The 21,356-nt window shown below is 44.2% G+C and overlaps 1 protein-coding gene across 4 annotated transcripts in view; it reads left to right on the plus strand.

The window, feature by feature from the left end:
* Positions 1 to 21,356, plus strand: part of COL11A1 (collagen type XI alpha 1 chain) — a 381,664-nt gene that overhangs the window by 218,390 nt on the left and 141,918 nt on the right. For all 4 annotated transcript variants that reach the window (XM_069641554.1, XM_069641555.1, XM_069641557.1 and 1 more), the window contains 4 exons: positions 5,565 to 5,618; positions 8,223 to 8,330; positions 9,651 to 9,704; positions 19,560 to 19,613. In XM_069641554.1, the coding sequence (XP_069497655.1) occupies positions 5,565 to 5,618; positions 8,223 to 8,330; positions 9,651 to 9,704; positions 19,560 to 19,613 (270 nt within the window). The remainder of the gene's footprint in view (positions 1 to 5,564; positions 5,619 to 8,222; positions 8,331 to 9,650; positions 9,705 to 19,559; positions 19,614 to 21,356) is intronic.

The following is a 21,356-nucleotide window of genomic DNA, read 5'->3' on the forward strand; positions in this document are numbered from 1 at the left end:
ACATTTTACAAGGCAACAGACTGTTGACTATCCCAGACTCTGTTCTTATATCATATTGAATGACTCTCAACTGTCCTTACTTAAGCAATAAGCCTTGATCTGGGGGGCCATTACTGCTTCAGGTAAGGCCCCAGGGCCCATAGATTCAATGCAGGCCCCGGGGAATTACCGGAACCAGTAATGGCCCCCCAGTGAGGGGCTTATTGCTATTAGTAATCCAGCCCGTTAGACTGGGGTACTAATAATTGCTTTTTTCAGTTGTCAGACACTCTGGCGCTTAGCATCTGAAAAAAAAAAGTTGCCCGCCATCGAACGGGATACATAGTCCATTCTCCCTTTCCATGGGGGCCATTCATAGGAGTAAAAAAAAGTAAACAAAGAATATTGCCACCAAGGACCGTGTAGTTCCTTATCACTTTCCATGGTGGCCATTAAAAAGCAAAACAAAAAGTAAACATGGAAAGGGGAGAAGGGACTACGTGTCATGTTAAATACTTAAAACATTACAATCCATGAGCCAACTGTTCATTAAAATACATTCACATTACAATAGTGAGACCTCACACTAATCCTGAAATTCGCATTGGGCAAGAATTGGACTAAGAAAAAAGAAATTTGGCCCAAATTCATGTTTTTATAGCCTCAGCAAAAGAAACACCACTACTCACTGATTTAATGGAATGCCATAGTGGGGAATTCCAGAGGAGCAAAGGTTCAGGAGAGATGACCTTGTTATAGTCTACCCAAGATAAGCTGAAGACCTCAAGAAGCTATCACTCTCAATGGCCTATACACCTCCTACACCGTAAACTGGACACACCACCATTAATCACCACCACCTATGACGTTCTCTAGCTTGCCGTGGAGGGGAGAATAGCCGTGTATGCCTTTTAGGCTATACTGAACAAAATCCTACCTTTCAAGAGCAGCCAGTGTAGATTCGTTCAGTACAGGAGAGGTATAATGGAATTTCCTCACCCTTGAGATCAGCCTAGAGCATCATTACAGAAACTTTGCATGTATGCAAGTGCACGTTTGCATGTCATTGGTCCTAGGAAAACTGTGCCTTAGTGCTAATGTGTACTTGTTCAATGAATGCTTGCACCAGGAAAATGCTTGCCCTAGTGATAACACTGTGCCATATTAGCCTGGTTCAAACATTACGCCAGAGAAAAAATAAGTTGGAAGAATATTTATTTTGCTCTAGTGAAATGTTTGCCCTTGGACTAATACCAGACAAACAGTGTTCTTGTACCAGTGTTATAATGAGGTCCCATGTTGACAGCCTCCTAGGGAATTGGTGTGGTCAGGGGTGATGCCACAAGACGTGAAAGCCCTGTGTCATGGTGAGAAGAAGCACACAGCTTGAGTCAAGGGAAAGAAAATCATGCAAATTATAGTTTGCAAACTTCACAATTGTGATGTTTTTAGGTGTTAGATCCAGTGTAAAACCTAGAGATTTGGCAAATAGTACAAGAAAATATTGGACACCATGTTTAGAAAACGTGTGCACCAGGAAAACACAGAATCCCTGGGATAAGGAAATGCAAATAAAAGAGCTACTGTTTTAACAGTGCTTACCTTAATAAAATGTGACGCCTTCCAACTATGAATCACTCGAAGGCTCTGTCTTCCTGTGATGAAAACACGCAGGGACACCTGGGTATTAAAGGCACACTGTTTCATAGATATGTCCCCACCTGCACCACATTTTCCAGTGCCTCCAAGGAAATATAAAAAAAAAGCATGGGAGGCATCATCGACCATTTGGGACACTTGAAGGACAGGTGGAGGAATCAGATCCCCTCCCCCACACGACCAACTTGTAACTGTTGGACAGGAAGGAGGAATTTCGGCCCAAGACCTGATTAGACACATCTACCGTCTTGGGAGGGTAGCTCAGGGGCAACGTGCTCAACTTGGAAGCAAGACGATACGGAGCAACACAGGTTCAATCCCTGAGGCTGCTCTGGGTATTAAGCGCGTTATAAATAACCTACCATATCATATCATTAGGCTGTAGAATCAAGGACAACGCGGAAATCAATCATGTGGAAAGCCTCCCAGAGGTTACTTTGTAACAATGGCCAGGCCCTCCGATAATCCAGCTCGTTGTCACCATCATCAGAAGGAGCTCATTCTCCTGTAAGGACATGTGAAGTTGCACGGAAAAAGCTCACTCTAGGGGCCTCATTACACGGAAGGCGGTAATGGTTAATGGCCACCGTTAATGGTAACGGTGACCGTTAACCATTACCGTCTTACTACGAGGTCCCTTAGCGGGTTGGTGCTTTAACGCCTGCTTTTTGCAGGCGTTAAAAACTAACCCGCTAAGGGACCTCGGAGCTAATTACGGCACCGCAAAATTGCGGTGCCGTAATTAGCGCCTTCCACATTCCCATAGAGCCCTATGGGGCAGAAATGGGAATGGGGAAGGGCAATGGCGGAAGGGGGATTTACCGCCCCTCCAACCTTGGAATGGGGCGGTAAATCCCCTTTCCGCCAAGGCGGTGCCGGTATTTTACCGGCATGAGCCATGGCGCTAATAGCGCCATGGCTCACCGCCTTCCGTGTAATGAGGCCCTAGGACTTTACCAAAAAAGGGAAAGGTTGCCACATGATAATAGTTAGAAAGACAGATGCTAGGACGCTAGGAAGTGGGGCAATAATGTTCTTTTTATTACAAGGGTTACATGATTCTCTTTCAAGGGTCAGAAAAACTGCTTACACAAAGAACATATTACAAAGTTGCATCAGTTCATAACATGAGTTTCCAGTCTATGTTGTGTGCAATGTGAGGTTTAAGTCAAGACTGTTTAAGTATCCTTTTTCTGAAAAAACTAAGAAAGAACAGCCTTTTCAAGTGGGTAGGACATGTCCTTTCCTGTACATTATCATGCATACTGGCTTATTTTTAATATACACTACCAGATTCTTATCATTCAACTAGCTTACTATAAGCATGTTTATATTACTAAAATGGCATTTCCTATGGCAGGCGATTGAGTTCTTAATTTCTTGCAGAAAATTCTCTTCTTTCGAGTAGAGGTTTACAGCTATTTTAAAACTGCTAAGTGTCTCTATTAGGTGGTGACATCAGATCTTGTGGAGTGCTGAATGCTGACAGGACACCCTATACATTGAAGTCTATACATACAGCTAGTCATTGGGGTCATTACGTGTTTGGAGATAGCCATGGTGCTATTTGCACCATGGCTGCCTCCAAACCTGGGTCCGGGTCCGGTGTCTCTGAAGGGGGACTTACCAGGACATTTCCGACCCTTGCGGACCCAGTAAGTCCCCATATAGAAAACCATTCCCCATTCCCATTTGAGCCCCCATCGGGCTCAATGGGAATGCGGATGGAGCTAATAACAGTCCCGCAAATAGCGGGCCCGTTATTAGCTCCATCGTCCCTTAGCTGCTCCCACTAAGGTCGGCTGGTAAAACCAGCCGGCCTTGGTGGGACCCGCTAAGGGACCTCGAATACAGAGATAAGGGGTTACTGGCACCGGCATCCTTACCGGTGCCGGTAACCCCTTACCTCCAACCTCGTAATGAGGCCTATAGTGTTAAAGGTAAATCACCTAAGAACACGTATTACATAAAATAACAGAAGAATCAAAATATATCAATGATTACAATGCAATCATTACCCTCTTATGGAATGCAAACATAGATGTGCAGTACATTGCAGACATTTCCACTGCAGTTGCACGATATGTTACAGCCTACTTAACAAAAGCAGAAAAAACAGAGCTTCAAGACCTCTGGAATGACCTATCATCGGACAAAACAGTATCTCAGAAATTGTACAGTTTAGGCATAAAAATGCTCTCTCATAGAGAATGTGGCACCTACAAAGCTGCAGATCGTTTAACCGGTACTGCTTTGTATGGAAAATCTGAAAATATAGTATGGCTAAGTCTTGGTCCTGCTAAATCTAGAAAAAGAGTTCTCAAATCATATGACGACATAGAAACAATAGCCAAAAATGATCCCAACAGCCAAGATATTTTGAAAAACAATTTACTAGACACATACTACCCAAACAGGAGTACCACATGTGTCTATACCACATAGCCCAAAACTTTGCATACAAAAATAATATAAAACCAGATGAAAGCAAAGGTAGATACAGAGTGACAAATTGTGAAGGCAGCTTAGTGAAACTTACTTACTGCTAAGTGTCTCCACTAGGTGGTGACATCAGATCTTGTGGAGTGCTGAATGCTGATGGGACACCCTATACATTGAAGTCTATACATACAGCTAGTCATTGGGGTATTTACGAGTTTGGAGGTAGCCATGGTGCCATTAGCACCATGGCTGCCTCCAAACCTGGGTCCGGGTCCAGTGTCTCTGAAGGGGGACTTACCGGGACATTCCAACCCTTGCAGACCCAGTAAGTCCCCATTCAGAAAACCATTCCCCATTCCCATTTGAGCCCCCATAGGGCTAATAACGGGCCAGCAAATTGCGGGCCCGTTATTAGCTCCATGGTACCTTAATGGGCCCCGCTAAGAACGGCTGGTCAGACCAGCCGTTTCTGGTGGGACCCGCTAACGAACCTCGTAATGTGGCGGTTGGGGGTTAATGGCACTGGCATCCTTACCGGTGCCGTTAACTCCCTACCGCCATACTCGGAATGAGGCCCATTGACTCTTCGCAGAGCAGTAATGGCTGCAAATAGCCTCAAACTATGACAGAGGGGATGAGTGAAATACCACATACCTCAAGGACACATCAATAGAATTAATTTGAAATGTCATCATGCATGTACATATATAATTCTGGGGCTTATGCATCTGTATAGATGTTCCTGTTATGCATATTCAACTGCCCAGTGGTTGCTCAAGAGTATTACAGGCTTTTCACTAGTTTTGTGTAATTTTAGGGACATATATAGCTTTCCAATACCCCCATGTGCTGGGACAGCATGAGTGCAGGCTGGTACTGATCACTGCCTTTGGAACGTTTTGGGTGCCTTTGAAAATCTTACGTTTTACTCACTGATCTGTTAACACTTTCTTTACTCGGGCAGACAAACTGTCTTTTTTGGACAGCTCTTTCCAGCAAAGCTATATTATAAACACAGTGTTCAGGGAATGCAAATACATTTTTGGGGTATTTGTTTTCAGTTATTCAGCATTAATTCTTAATTAGCATTACTGTCACAATACCCTGAACTCTGCTTATCCGGGTATTCTGCAACCTCATGAACACTGCTGTTCCAGCCACATTATTCCCCATGCAGGGTTCACTGGGACCCATGTGCAGGATATAGTGTAATTGATTCTGTCTTTACTTACAGGTGATTTTATTTTATAATTTAAAGATACATGTAGATTTTCATATTCTAAAAGCAATTCTACATAAGTGTATCGCTCGCATTGTTTGTTTTGTTCATTCTGGAAGGCCTGTTTCTGTTCAGTGGCTCTGCGGTTTATTATCAGCGGATACTGTATAGCGCCCCTGTGTGTTTGCATGCTCTCTGTGACTCGAATGAAGCACAAATCACAGCTTGCGTTCTTGTTGATGTTCTAATGTGTCTATTTTTACAGGGTGAAGATGGCTTCCCTGGATTTAAAGGTGACATGGGCATTAAGGGAGACAGGGTAAGTTATCAACTCCTGATCTATTTCACGCTTTAGCTACCAATACTAACAGAATCACAGCCCACACAATAGCCGTAAATTTGTGGCGTTCCAAAGCAGCATTGAATCACGAGCTGTTTAGAGGAGAGTGGTGCATCTTGTTTCACCATGGGCAGAAAATTCTCATTTTTTTGTTTTGGCTTTTGTATCTATGCTTTTGCCTTCGCATATACACATTCAGAGCCACAGCAAATAATCTGTTGATTTGTTTCGAATTGTTTAATGTTCAGAAGCATTCTACACGTCCACACTAATTAAAGACAGCAGTATATAAAGGGCAAGTTCAATCCATAGCACAAGTCAATAGGCCTCATTACTAGTCTGGTGATAACTCTGCCAGTGCTACCGGCGGGTTGCCGCCGGACTTGTAAGATTTACCGGCACCTGGCTTGCCGGTTACACCGGGGGATTACAACCCCCGCGTTCCGGAAAGTCAGGCACCGGTAAATTGTAATTCCCCATTCCCATTGAGTCCCATAGGGCTCAGGGGGAATGGGAACACGGAAGCACCGGCACCGTTAATAATGGTGCCAGTGTGTCGGTTATGGCTTGCTTACCGTGGCCGCTGTGTCCGGCAGGGTCTGCCCTGTCGAGCACAGCGGCTCTGGCAGGCAAACCCATAGTGTCCCGGTCCGGAAACAACGGTGCCAGTAGGCTAACCAGCACCATTGTTACTGGACCGGCACACTTGGAATGGCCACATAATGCTGACCTCAGTTGCATCGCAGGCAAATGAAGGACCTTGGCACACACAGCTGGTATAGGGTTATCTGGGAGTTCAAGAAAGAGGAAGTCCCCAGCTATCAAGTGACAACCGTCACCATAGGATGGCTTCCTGGCAATAATTATCCTACCCATGATGAATATTTCCGATGCAAAGAGTCTGTCTCCCTTAAATGAAGGAAGGCTATACAGCTCCTCCTACTGTGACAGCAGCAAACAGACAACAAGGCGTTCCTCACCTTATCTGAAGATGACCACATGCCCTCAGACTTCATGAAATCAGGGAACTGAGAGAACATTGCAGGTGTAGGAGCTTCAATATCGAGGTGCTTGTTTGAGTTGAGCCCTCACGTCGTTAGACATCTCTAACACAATACATCACAGGGTTAGAAGTTCCTGCTTTCACTGTTGTGACACAAAGCAGAATTAATTGTTAAGGTTGAGCCACACCAAAATGAAGGACGTACAATGTTGTGGCTATGAAGTAGTTTAATCAAGAAACGGAAGCCGGGTTCATAGAACCAACCTCCAGCTCACCCATCAGCCAACTGACACCCGGTGGAACCTGGAACCCTTCCCGCACTCCAGAGCACCCAAGGGTTCCAGGTTCCATGTGATCGTTCACACCCTAACCAAGACGTACATAACTACTTATAAGTAAACGCTAATGAAATGATGTAGACTTCCAACACCTCCCTTCCTTCCAAAACTCTGAATTAAATTCTGTACACTGCCCAATAATAATAAATTGCTATTCTGACGCAGGCTGACAGAATTGTCTTTCTGCTAATGTCATTTAAATGGCATAGTATATTTGTATATATATATTTGTGCAGAGAAGCATATTGAATATGAATACACTCATCGCTCATGCATTTACTCATGTATGGTGTGAACCTAATGGCTTCTGGACATTGGTCGTCCTCCCCCCACCTTGCCTCTAACTTAACTATGCTAAGACTCATATTTGGCCTAGCCCATAGCCATACTTAGGGCAATGGTGGACACCTCTAGTGAACCCCTTCACACCCTTAACGATACCTTCATGCCTATATATGGTGCATGGGAAATTCACAGGTTGCCTGCGCACATACCACTCTCATCTTCAGGTATCTTGCATGTTTGAACTGACAATATCTCCTGGTTATAACAAACAATGCTATTCTCTCTCTGGATGCAGGTGACATCACAGATTGTTGCCTGACTCTATACACATGTGGCCAATCTCTGATGTACTTTTGGGCATATCCATGGTCGGGATATATTATTGCACAATATGTCCTTGCCTTGAACTAGTCAAACACTGTGCCTCATTATGAGTCAGGCAGTAGCCGTGCCGGTAAATACCATGTTGCTGGGTGCTGGAAAAAATGACTCCCCATTCCCATTCGAGTCCCATTGAACTCAATGGGAATGGGGAGGACGGATGCACCGGCACCATTCATGAACGGTGCCGGTGCATCCGTCAAGGTCTGTGAGTGGGTGCCGTTCCACCCGCCCGCAGACCTCATAGTTTGCCGGTCCGGTAACAACGGTGCCGGTAGCAAACCTGTAATGAGGCCCATTGAGACTAAGTGGAACATGGAAGCATATTCACATATTTAAGCCTGTCACACAATTTCCAGACTTAAATCACAGCATCCATGAAGCTCCTTTACCAGTGGCAAAAATTAACACAGTGACACATTGGATAAATTGAACCGGTAGAGCTTCTTCCTGGCGACTTCATGATGATGATAATGAAAATCGTTTAATGGATAGCAGTATACTATAATGCAGCATCTTTGGCTCTTTGGTTACCTTACATTAATGGCCAGATTTGTATTTATGCTTTGCTTTTAGGGTGAAGTAGGAACACTTGGTCCACGTGGTGAAGATGGTCCTGAGGGTCCTAAAGGTCGGTCCGGTCCAAATGGTGATGCAGGCGGCCCTGGTCTTGCTGGGGAAAAGGTGAGCGATTCAAAAGAAGTGTGCAAACCTCAACCTCTGAGAACTTGTTAGCTGTTTGCCGTTCTGGATTATTTATTTAATTTTACTACATGCACCAGTTGGTTCTTTGTTGTGCAATGACAGACCACATTACTAATATTAAAATCATTATTAAAATACAATGGGCCTCATTACGAGTTTGGAGGTAGCCATGCCGTTTTTAGCGGCATGGCTACCACCAAACCGGGTACCGGGTCCGTGTTCCAGAAATAGGAAATTACCGGGCCATGCCGACTTATGCAGGCTCGGTAATTCCCATTCTCGGGACCTGGACCCGGTACATCCCCATTCCCATTTGTGCCGCAATAGGGCTCAATGGGAATGGGGAGGATGCTAACAACGGGCCCTGTTAATGACGGGCCCGTTGTTAGCTTCCTGGTCTGCTAGCAGGTCCCGCTCTGCATGTCTGGTCTGTCCAGGCGTCCTAAGCGGGACCCGCTGCAGGCCCCGTAATGTGGTGGCCAGGAATTAACGGTGCCGGTCCTTTACCAGCACCATTCATTCCGAGGCCGCCCTCGTTGTAATGAGGCCCAATGAAAAGAAAACTGTGTAAGCTGTACATACATACTTATTAGGTTTTTCAAAAGAAAACCATCTATCGCTCATACTTTTGACATGGAATGTCATAGAAGTCAGCAGCACTAATTCATATAAAGTTAACAATAAAAATATATGTGGGGGTGTGGCGGTTAATATATAACTTACAGTGCAGGTTTCCCTTTATGTTATAGCTTTGAAAGAAGCATCATCTACTGTGTATTGCAGAAAATATATATTTGCCGCTGCCTTAAGTTGTCTGGTCCTTTGCACACAATGAGGCGTGGCAGATATTGCCATGCCATGTACATACCTTATTTTCTGGAGCATTGGCATTAGTGTGTACTGCAGCCCAATTTACCATGGCAACAGTAATTGCAATCTGCACATCACTGATCCATCAATACTTGCAGTTGCAATGTAGACAATGCTCTGCATTCCATCACTATTATGTCGAGGGAGCTACTACTGTAAAGCATTTAACCAATTCTTCCACCTTCTAGCAGCCTATCAGCCGGCTCCGTCTGCTTAGTACACACCTGCGTTTTCAGATATACAGTATGCAGTATTAGTTGGCAAAAGCAAAATGCTTCATTTTCTAGATACATTTCTGAGTTTGTGTGGTATGATAGTGTCTCTGCTAGCATTGTAAATGGTCCAAATGTATTTAAAATATCATTGAGCTGTGTGATTCCCTTGAGCACCGATGTAAGTGATGCAGTGTCGATTTTTATTTAATTCTAGGGCAAACTTGGTGTTCCAGGATTGCCAGGATATCCAGGAAGACAAGGACCCAAGGTTTGTTATTTCATGTTAAGATCGATGTGCAGAGTTGTAGAAGTGTAAGTGTGGGCAGGAAATCAACAATGCAGTCTGTAGCACTGATGAATGAACAGCGTGAGGCCTCTGAGCCGATTCATTTGCACTTGTTACTTAAATAGGACTGTATCTTAAATGCACCAACACGTATGTGGCCACTGAATGACATGTGCTTGTCTGATGATGAGAAGTGCCGCAAAGAGCTCACCCAGGAGGTCAGGATTTCGCCACTTCTCCCGAAGTTCTGGCTCATGCTTACCACAGCGCGTGAATATTCATGTGTGCATTCTGCAGTTTATATGTGTCAGTTATGTTTCCGAGCAGCCAAGGGGTAACTAAAAAAGGAGAGTGTGCACATGCAATATCCATCCAAATCAGTACCATTGAGAGCCACGTTGGACCCACAACTGAAGGACACATTCCGACATGGATGCCAGGGGGGAGCCAGTGCCTGCTACACACAGCAGGAGGCTGTAAGGAAGTGCTGCTGGCTGGTAAACGATTGCAAATGCTGTGGTTCAATTGGCCGAGTATCCTGACGTGGCCCGAGGGATATTCATCTCCCCATGGGCAGTGGCCAAAGTGTGAATGGCCCCTAATCCGCCCAACACTTGGCTCACAATGTTTAGAATCGAAGTCAATGGAGTTATGGAGTGGCGCCCAGGAATGAGTGGGGCATGGTGCCGGGGGTAGAGCATCTACATTTACAAACAGCACTTCTCCTGCCAATTAAGTTGCACGTGTTACCCCTTTCCATCTTTAGCAGAACGATATTGCATTACATGTTATAACATGCGTGGCCACATGCAGCATCCTAGGCTTGAACCAAGAAGACATGCTGTGATTTGAATAGCAACAGTAGCGGCATGCGTGTTTTATTTGAATCCAAATCACAAATACCCATAGTGCTCACAGCAGGCTTAGACCTCCGGACATGTATAAGTGACTGTATCTACTTAGCAAATTGATATTGACTTGCCAGAAAAGCCAACACTTAATATTCAATTTGCCAAAAACGTTGGCCCACTGTAAAACCCACAGCACTCAGCTCAGATATGGTTCTTGTCCTATTCAAGTCAACAACAATTCACCTATAACCGCTCTACTCTTTAGGCTGCCTGCATCGTTCCTTGATTGATAGCACCTGTTACTCTTCATTCCAAAGAAATATGGTGCCATCTCCAAACAGAACCTAGTTCCAACCCGTTCCCTTACATTTCTCCAGTAAATACTTCAGCTTGTCTTTTGATACCGAAGACTTAAAACGGGTACAGGTGTGTGTTATTTTCCAGGCACAGCCCATATATTCTTATTGTGTTATCTAAATCTTCTCCCCCCACATATTCATCCATTCTGCCTTTAGAAATGGGCTGGTGCACAGTGATGTGCTGAAGACTCCCTCACTAACCCTCACAAAGACATTGGGCCTCATTACAACTCTGGCGGTAGCTATGGCTGTACATTCTGAGCATTTTTTCCGGCAACCGCAAATGGGCTTGAACCGGGTCATGCTGAGTTTGGCGGACCCGGTAATTGCCCATTTGCGGGTGCCGGCAACAAGGGCCTCCACATCCCCATTCAGCCGTATAGGGCTGAATGGGGATGGGGACGTCAGATGCACCGGCGCATTCAGAGTGCTGCTGGTGCATCCGACGTGCTGTGCTCACGGGTGCCGGTCTGCAGACAGGCTCCCGTGACACATCACATAGTATGGCAGTCCGGAAGCTGCAGTACCGGCATGCCTACCGGTACCGTAGTTCCCAGACCGCCAGGGTCGTAATGAGGTCCATTTGCTTCTTGATGGCTATCCATTGACTTGTGATCCACCCAGAGTGTACAAAAATAGATATCCGACCAAACGTTTGAGTTATCCTCCTAAGAGGCCTTCCGTGTATCTCCAATAAGACTGGCATAATGGGAAAGGCCAATGCATGAGGAATGGCATTCACATATCCAATCGTATGTTGACGACTCTGTGGCTCCATTGCTATTTGTTCTCATATCACCACTTTCACGTTTCTTTAAAATGATATCCAGTGATTTTACCGAATAAAAAACAGAGAAAGACTTTAATGGCGAAAGAAAAATAACAAAAAATAATAAAAATATATATATATATGGGGTGGGGTAAGGGGTTAAAACCGATGAAGAGGGGGTTGCAGTGGGTTTAAAAGCATAGGGAAACAAGGGTTGTGGGGGACCCCCACAAATAAAAATTAATTAAAAAATGATATGTTTCCAATATAGGTTTCGTTGTAAAATCTTTCTCTGTAATTTAATTCAGTAAAATCACAGAGAAACCCTTTAAAACATTGAACAGTGTGATACCACCGTGGCAACTTCTTGAGGCTTTGTTAAATGATGGTTTATGTATGTCATAGTCTATGGGCCTCATTACGACCCTGGCGCTATTGGGTAAATGGCACCGTAAAAGGCTGCGGCTCCGTTAACCCATTAGCGCCTTACTACGAGGTCCCTTTGCGGGACCCGACCTGAACGGCTGGTCTAGACCAGCCGCTAAAGTAGGGACCCGCAAAGGGACCTTGGTGCTAAGTACGGTACCGCAATTTGCGGTACCGTACTTAGCGCCTTCACCAGTCCCATTGAGCCCTATGGGGCAAAAATGGGAATGGGGAAGGGCCAATGTTCAATGGGGAATGGGGTGGTAATTCCCCATTGAACATTGGCGGACTCGTTACGATACCGGCACCAACCATGGTGCTAATAGCGCCATGGTTTAGCGCCAGTATCGTAATGAGGGCCTATTTGTTTTGTGGGCTATGCATATGTCTAGAGCCACAGGCTATGCATATTCTGCCATCAACAGGCGGTCTGGAGTATTGCAAATTGTTTACTTCCAAAGTAAAAGACAGGCATCAACAGGGACATTCCTTTTTAGACTGTCCCTATAGTACGTAGGCAGGTACACAACATGCTCCATTATTCAATGCCATCAGTTTGTTTTTATCTGCTATTGGTTTGGTCACAGAGTGGAAAGGAATTAATTGTGCAACCAACACGGTGCAAGCAGCACAACTGTATGTTTGTATATGTATGTCAAGTCAGAAACCCAGAAATGACAGCTGCATCCCGACGCCTAACAACCAGCCGTGGGAGAACCCTGGCATGATACCCAGAACACTGATAGGGACGGGTCATACAAAAAGAAAGACTTGCATTAGAAATGTCATTTCGACATCTCCATCTCCTGGCACCAAACTGATCAAGTGAAGAAATCTCTGCCCTACATGCATTTCCAAGCTCCGCTGCCGTGAAACACACAATGCTTGCAATCAGTGCCCAGGAGCCACCGCAAATGTGTAAGCAAAACCCTCTTTCAAGTAGGAAGTACCAGCTCTGGGAAGAACACACAATCAAATCACTGAGGCCGGGAACCTCAAAGGAGGTCGTTGTGGTTGAGTCAGTGGGGATGGGGTCGTATCGGACCCCGATGAAACAGAACATCACTGGTCTCCTGAAGACAGCGGAACATCTGCAGTCCCTTCAAAAAAGAACCCAATCTTGAAGGGCTTTTAAAATAAGCAGACCAGGAGTCAGCCCATGGCATTCTGTGGGATGGAGGGGATACATCTCAAAAATGGCTGCTGAAGTATCCAGAGGCAGCTAGCATGCCTCCAGAAACTAGACCCTCAGATAAATCACCAGCTAGAAAGCAGAGCGAGGGGGAGAAAAACCCACATAAAAAAGGGTTGCCACTGCACCAAAACATAAGCCATGCCCAAATATAATCCAGGACATCATAATATGATGCCCACCTGGTCAGCATCAGACCACACAGCAATGGAAAGGTTGAGATGAAACACCTTTCCTCGTGAGTACCTTTGTCTTCTTGAATAGCCTCTTCCTGAATAACATTGTGTGTGTTGAGGTAATCTACCATGCCATTTTGGAGGGGGGGGGTTACACTATAATGTCATGGGATTTAGAGAGGGAATAGCTGACCTTGTCTTGATTCCGCTGTGGGTTCTGTCTTCCCACTGAACCTACATTTATTGGAATTGTACAAAAATGCTGATTCCACTATTTCCGCACCTTTAGGAGTGCACAAAATTGCGACTCCCTTTTCTGAACCCAAGCAGAGCAGGGCTTGCCGGGTTGTCCCCCGCTCCTCTTGGGCTAAGTAATGGGAGTCGGTGGTTGTGGCGATATCCCCCGCTTACCATAAGGGTAAGCGGGGGAGAAGAAGTGAAAAAAAAAGGACCTAACGTCATCAGTATCGACCCATGCAAACTGACACCGCGGGGTCGGAAGAGAGACGGCGGCACACTTCACTTCACTTCGCCGAAAAGTTAAGGGGATAGGGGGTAGGCCAGTATGGGGATACATGCCACAGTGATCTTATGTGATCACTGAGTCACGCCAAAATGGGAGTTGGCAATGTGATAGTCGACATTATGGGTGGTGCAGTGATCACATTCATTCCATTTATTGGAGTTTCCAACAATCTGACTTATAGTGTTCATTTCCTGAACGCATTGTTGAAATTGTTCATATCATTCATTTTGCAAGGTTACATGGTAGGACCTGATTCCGATCCATCTAGTACTCCCCTGGTTCAATTATCTAACAAGGCCCAAGTAGTCATGTTCCTTTGCTCATACAAGAGTCAACCTGCTGCTTTTAGCGGTAACACATTACAATTGGCCGTAGAAACAGCTTCACAGATCCATTAAAATGTGCCAACAATCCTGCTGAGAACTATAATTATGTGCTTAAATTATTTTTAGGAAAAGTATTTACTTGCCATTTATACACATTTAAAATCCCTCTCTCCCCCTCCCACTCAAATCATTCAGGAAAACCCAAATACATCCCTGATAGAACTCAGACGTTCCTTTAAGTGTTTTTGCAAACGATTCTCTCGGGAATGGCCACTTGCTAATCTGTGTGTGTGTGTTTGCTTCATCCTGTACTCTATAAATGTACCCCATAAAGTCTCCTGAACAGTCAACGGGCTAAAGTGAAGCTAAATAGAGTTCCTGCTTTAGCTTATAACAACAAGCAAGTAGGAGGGGTGGATCAGAATTGTATTCCAGCAGAACTCAGAAAACAAGTTCTATGGTATGTATCCCCTACGCCCGATTCGACTGGCAAATGTGTGTTTCCTTTTCAGGCTGAAAAGCAAGGTATTTATGGGAAAACGTAAAAGGAGGTAGGTTAGAGTGCTGAATCAAAATCACACTACTTAAATCAACAGAGAGCAGGATTTCCTTGCTCCAATCTGCCAGATGGCAAGTGTTTACATAGCCAGCCTTTTACTGGTCCATAAACCCAAAACGAGGTAAACCTATAAAACATGAATACATTTTAAGGTGTTGCATTAACATGCATGGACTAGAGCTGCAAATAGGGTGCACCATCCGACCAGAATAATGTCTGCGGGTAAGCACATATAGCAAGGATTTAGGAACAAAGTCCTAGGGCTGACATTCTAAAGTGAGCCACCCCTGAACTCCCCAATAGAATCACTATTTCTTTTGTAAAACTCCTTCAGCACTCCACGCACTATTCCCGAATATGTCCATCTTCTATACCAACTACACATGATTATAAAATGTGAGACGTTAGTTCCCTGGTCAAATCGTTATCAAATAGAAAAATAAGATGTAGCTAGGAAAGGAGCTTCATAGCAACTGTTGTAGCTAAAGTTAATGGCAATGACACCATTTTGAAGCTATATAGAATCAAAATGTTGGCAGGACTAGTCACAATGATCATATGATCTAGGATATAAAATAATATGGACTATATCAATCAGGTTTTATTTAAATTATCCTATCGCTCTGCCTGAGTAACCATAACTCAATCCAACAGGACTAGAAATGCTGACTGAATGTGATACAGATAACAATTACACACAATACCACACTACCACCCCTTCAGAACTAGATCCACAGGCTGGCTATCGCAGAATTACTCAGATCCCCTCAAAGTTCTGCCACATGGGCTCAATAACACTAAATATACATTTTCCTTCAACCCACACAAAGGCGTATTCTGAAACCTGCATCCCAGCACAATATCCTGCTTAGGCATAGGCCACTAAGAGAAATACACACTATACACAGACTCCATATGATATGATATGTTATTTATAACACGCTTAATACCCTTAAGGTTTCTAATCGTGGACCCGGATATCGAACCTGTGTTGCTCCGTGTCATCTTGCTTCCAAGGCAATCACGTTGCTTCTGAGCTATCCTGCTGAGGCATATAAACATATATATTTTTCAGATACATGTACTCCACACTCGAGCATCACAAGTCTCCCACAGTCCTCTGATACACACAGCCCCAGACAACCATAACCCATCTATTCACTAACACACACACCACACAAAAACACACACACATAACAAAACTAACAAACATAACAAAAAACGGTCTCAAATGCAGACCCCTAACCCCAGCAAAGTAAAGCACTGGTCGGGCTAGGAGAAAGCAGCAGAGTGTGAAGAGGAGTGAAAAGGAAAGGAATCAGTGGTTGAAAGGAGTAGTGGGGAAGCAATAACTGGGCTAATTAGTAAGATGCATGGTTATCTTCTCACCCTCACACCAATAGGCCCAATAAAAGCCTGCGTAGTACAAAACAAGATAAATATTGGTCTGTGCTCATCTAGACCATCCTGGCATTAAATGCTCGACAGCGTCGTCTTTCCATGCAAACCCACATTATGCATTATCTTGATGGTCATAAGAAGGGTTACTCTGAGGAGCAGGAGATCTGAGAGCATGATGTAGGCATCATGAGAGTAGATAAGGGGAAGGGATGGGGAAGGAAGGAGAGAGCCCGAGCACAGGCACAGAGGTTTGGAAAGCAGACACCATGCGGCACATACATAGGCATACACCTGTAGACCAAGGGCGCAGGTAGCAGAGAGCAGACACGAGGTTAGGAAGTGCCATACCCCAGGATAGCAGACTGATGGGACTGGATAGGCATGCATCAGGCGGTAGAAGAGCAAAGCGTGGGATGCAGGCCACACATTTAGGTTGAAGAGGAAGTTGCTCCCCTGTCATGTCTTTCACTCCAGCACCTCGCTTGTGGCAGAAAGTAGGTGTAAGTTTTGACTTCAAAGTTTGCATCCACTGGTTTCTTGCAGTATTTCCGCCAAGGTCTTCAAGGTTTATAAGGTGAATTAATCATGAACCTTGTGGGGTGTTTATTACACACAGAGAGCTTATGCAACTCCACCTCATACAGAGAAAAGAAAAAGAGATTACATTTATATTTTAAGTCTCAGCAGTGAGGGATATCACCTCAAAGTACTGTACTAATCCATGAGTGCATATGATTCTGCATATAGAATAGTCTTTGGCAATTTAGGTGATGCAAACATCACCTAACAGCCAAAAGGAAACACAGCAGAGTGGTGATAAGGATCTGCTGTTGTACATTCCTGAGTTTACCTTCAGCTGGATCATATAACATTCCATTTTGTGATGTGCATTTGCAAAAACATTTCTATGATTCTGGACAAAATAGGTATTTAAAGAAAACAAGTTACCAATTGTGTGGTCTATAAGTGTCCATGCGTCCAATTTCATAAGCAAAAAAATAGTTTTCTTCAGATGTCTCCTTATTTCATGTTTTTAACGAATTGATTAATAGCAATCGATAAAACGGTGATCAGTTGTCAGTGGCCCAGGAACATGTTAGATTGACTGAAAACAGACGACGGTCACACTTACCCAGTTAATGTGTCATGTTGTTGTCATGGCAATAGTAACTAGATGCAGCAGTTTGATAGGACAGATCATTAGCACTGGATTTGTCTGAGTCAGGTAGTGGGAAATAAAGGCAGTAGTGTATTTTTAAGAAGCCTCTAATGCTATTTTCCTAGAATGCCAATACAATCTCTTTAAACAGTCACGTGAGTTATGACATGACTGCCTCACCTGTCAGGCTGTTGGTTCCCCTGCTGCCATCCTCTGGAACCAGTACTTTCTTCTTGATCCTTTTTTTGTATGAAAGAAATTGATAAATGTGATCAGAGATCAGAAGAAAGATGCACAATTTGCTCATCACTTATCTGACCTCTGGCCTTTCAGAATTCTCACGATTAAAGTGGATAGACTGCATCCTACTTAGCTCACTCATGGATAATGCCTGATTTGCATATGGTCTTTCCCGTTCTGTAATGGCTTGTCAGGCGCAGAACGATGGTCTGGAGGGTTGCCCAGAGCAATGCCAGAGGTTAAGATTCATTCTAAAGATTCCAGCCATCACCCTGTCGTTTTTGCTTTGTCACCCGAATGGAATGGGTATGCCCACATGTGGGGCCTATGCCTGCCAGGCCTAGAGACCCAAGCTACTCCTCACTGATGAGGCCCAACAAGGCCGAAACATGTCTGGGGATGCTTGTAGTCTCGTGCAGAAGGCATGAGACCTGGCAGTTCGGGCTGGACTGCCCCTTTTGGGGTGGGACCAAGCCTGATTTGCATATGTTTTTTTTCCCCTTCTGTAATGGCTTGGCAGGTGAAGAACAATGATCTGGAGGGTTGCCCAGAAACAATGCCAGAGGTTAGGACTCTTGTTAAACCTTCCAGCCATCACCTATGTGTTTCTGCTCATGGATAATGTGACGTTGCGATTCAAAAATGCCTTTCTAGAAAAGAGTGTCACGAATTTGGTTGAGGTCAAATAAGTAATCGAAAAGGGTATAGTGGTATTTTTACCCTCTAGCAGTAAAATAATGGAATAAAACTACAAGGGGGGTCCACCAGAGGAAAAAGGAGGGCACCCAGCAGGAGTAAGAGAAGTTAAGAAATCGATCAGCGGAATTCGGTCGTTCTTTTGTTGAAAGCCGCTTTATAACACTTCATTATCAGATGGGAAAGCATAGATGCATCAGAGTAGTTATTTTGTTTTTTAGCTTTTGTAAAAGTCCATTTATAAGTTTGCCAAAAATGCAACAAGACTGATGTGTTCATTGCCCCTGTCTCACAAGCCTGCACGCCGCCGCTGGGAAATGCTGCGGTAGCTGGAATTGCTCAGTGCCACGGGGCAGCGACACGGGCTGTCTCCTGCCTTCCTTTCCGCCACTTCTGCAAAGGTCACGTGGTGTCCGGGATGTCTAGAAAGGTCACGGAGAAGGAAAAAAAAAAAAGAGGGAATTCTGAAAAGGGCAACGTGCGCAAGGAGTGGGTGGTCTGGAACGCAGAGTTCAAGTGCCTACCATGTGTTTGCCATCATAAAATGCCCATTGCAATGTATGGAATGTGATCGTCAGGTTCCATGTGACAAAGTGAATCTGGTTTTTATAATTTGCAGCATTGTGAATGGGAGCTATATTCATGAAAGAATGAAAGAGATCGGGTACTATACAAGTGATCAAAGGAAGACGTGCGACAAGGTTTTAATACATTTAAAAGAAAGTTACAAACAGTGGGCCTGATTTACAAAGGGTTTTTGGCAATGGGACTTGGAAATCAGGCCCAGTGTGCTTTGTGTTCGTGCTGAGAGTTAACACCAAACGCTTTGTAATAATACCACATGGGATTTCATTGAATTGTTTCATCTGCACACGTGCAAACCCAGCAGTGTTGTATTCGGGCAGATTAAATAACATATCACTTTGTACCTTACTGTTTTGATCTTTTAATGCATTCGGGATTGGAAGCTCTCTGGTAAGCTATTTCCTTTTAATTGTCCCCAGGCCCACGCTGCAGTTTTAAAGATTATTGGCCCTGACCTGGATTAACAAACCCAGCTTCATCAATATGCTAATGTTTGTTAGACCCAGGTGATGCTGTGAATATCTTAAAGAATTGCTTTTCATGATTTCTTTTTTTGTTGTATTTGTTTCTAGGGTTCTACCGGTTTCCCAGGATTCCCAGGTGCCAACGGAGAGAAAGGTGCTCGGGTACGACTCACTGCTTCCCACGAAATCTCGTATTATTATTTAAATGTTAAAGAGTTGCATAGCGATGTCTTGCCCTTCAATGTTTGCCAGAGGCCTTTCATTATCTGACTTTGATAATGGCAAATGAGTTGCACTGTAAAATGAAAAACTCAATTCTATCAAATGAAAATACGGCATGGCTTGGTTCTACTCTGTTTATGTGAAGCACCTGGCGAACATGTATTATGCATGACTGCTATTCATTGTGCAAAGTACTTGTAGGTCGTGGAGAAGGTCACTGCACCCATGTGCCTGAAGCTGAAGGGATTGTGAATCATTGTGGTCTTGCATTGTAAAGCTGGGGTGCGTATCTAAGTCCTTAGCTTAAGACCAAAACAATAATTTGCTATTGAGAAGTGTGTGTGTGTGTGTGTGTGTGTGTTTGTGTGCAACAGTGTTTGCCTGGACGTGTGCATAACTGTATGTGTGTGTGTGAGTTTGCTGCAGTGGACATGTGTGTTTGTGTGCAACAGTGTTTGCCTGGATGTGCGCATAACTATATGTGTGTCTGTGTGTCAGTTTGCTGCAGTGGACGTGTGTGTGTCTGCAAGTATTTGTTTGCTTGTGAATGTGGGTGTACAAATGAGTGTCTATTTTCACTCCACGTATCCAAAAGACAAAAAATAATGTATTTTTGGGATGCCATCACACATGTAAATGTACGGGGTCAGCATACGTGAGGAAGCAGCAAAGGTTCACTCAGGCTCCAGGTAGGTCCTCTTCTTGGTGGCAGAAAGAGGCCTCTTCTCGGCACAGAGCAGAACTAGCACCACAATAAAGTTCCATTCCAACAATGATGATGCTCGTGATAGTGAAATCCACAGGGCTGCACAGGATCCCAGCAATGAAGTTCCTTCTCACCCCCCAATCAAGGACACCTGCAATACTCGCTTATGTTTTTTAGCGCTGACCTTACTGAAGACACATATAGAGTCACACAAACCTCCCCATCTTTGCCCACAATGAGCCAAGAACCAGGCCGGGTATTGGAAATATATTTGTACTTATTTTAATTATAGGTAATAGAAATCACACTAAGCTACACACAGCACCTTCTTTGTGACTCATAATTAACTTATTGTTACTTAAGTGAATCACACCAATAGGTTAGGAAAAACACAAATGACAATACTTTCTTTCTACAAATTTCAAAATAAATGATCATCACTGGTCCATGCATACAAACACTTTACATTGGTAATGCTGTACAATTTCGATTTTCCTGTGTGCTTAAAAGGCTAGCAGTTGGGTTACAGATTTGTACCAATGCATAGGACAATTATGATTTCACCCACACCTTTGCTCAAAATAAGCACAGGGTGATTAAGCAGTGGGGGTTCAGACCCCCACCTCACCCTTCTACTTTGGTCTGTGTTGCGGAAGTCAGACAGAAAAATTGGGATGATTGAAGAATTTTGGATTTCAGACCAGCCTCCACTTAAAGGCCTGTGTTGGGGAAGCTGTACAGCAAAAATTAGGATTTGAGAATTTTGGATTGCAGACCCGCCTCTACTCGAAGGCTTGTGTTGGGGAAGCTGCGTAGCAAAAATTGGGATGATTGGAGAACTTTTCAGACCCCTCCACATAAATGTCTGTGTTGGGGAATATGGCAGTTTAGGATTTTTTTTTAGTTTAGGGACAAAGACACCCATCTTCCTAAAGAAGTCGGGGTTAACATGAAAAATAGGATCACCCAATTAAATG

This window comes from Ambystoma mexicanum, chromosome 1q (genome assembly GCF_040938575.1).
Source record: "Ambystoma mexicanum isolate Mex_15411 chromosome 1q, UKY_AmexF1_1, whole genome shotgun sequence".
Classification (NCBI taxonomy): Eukaryota; Metazoa; Chordata; class Amphibia; order Caudata; family Ambystomatidae; genus Ambystoma; species Ambystoma mexicanum.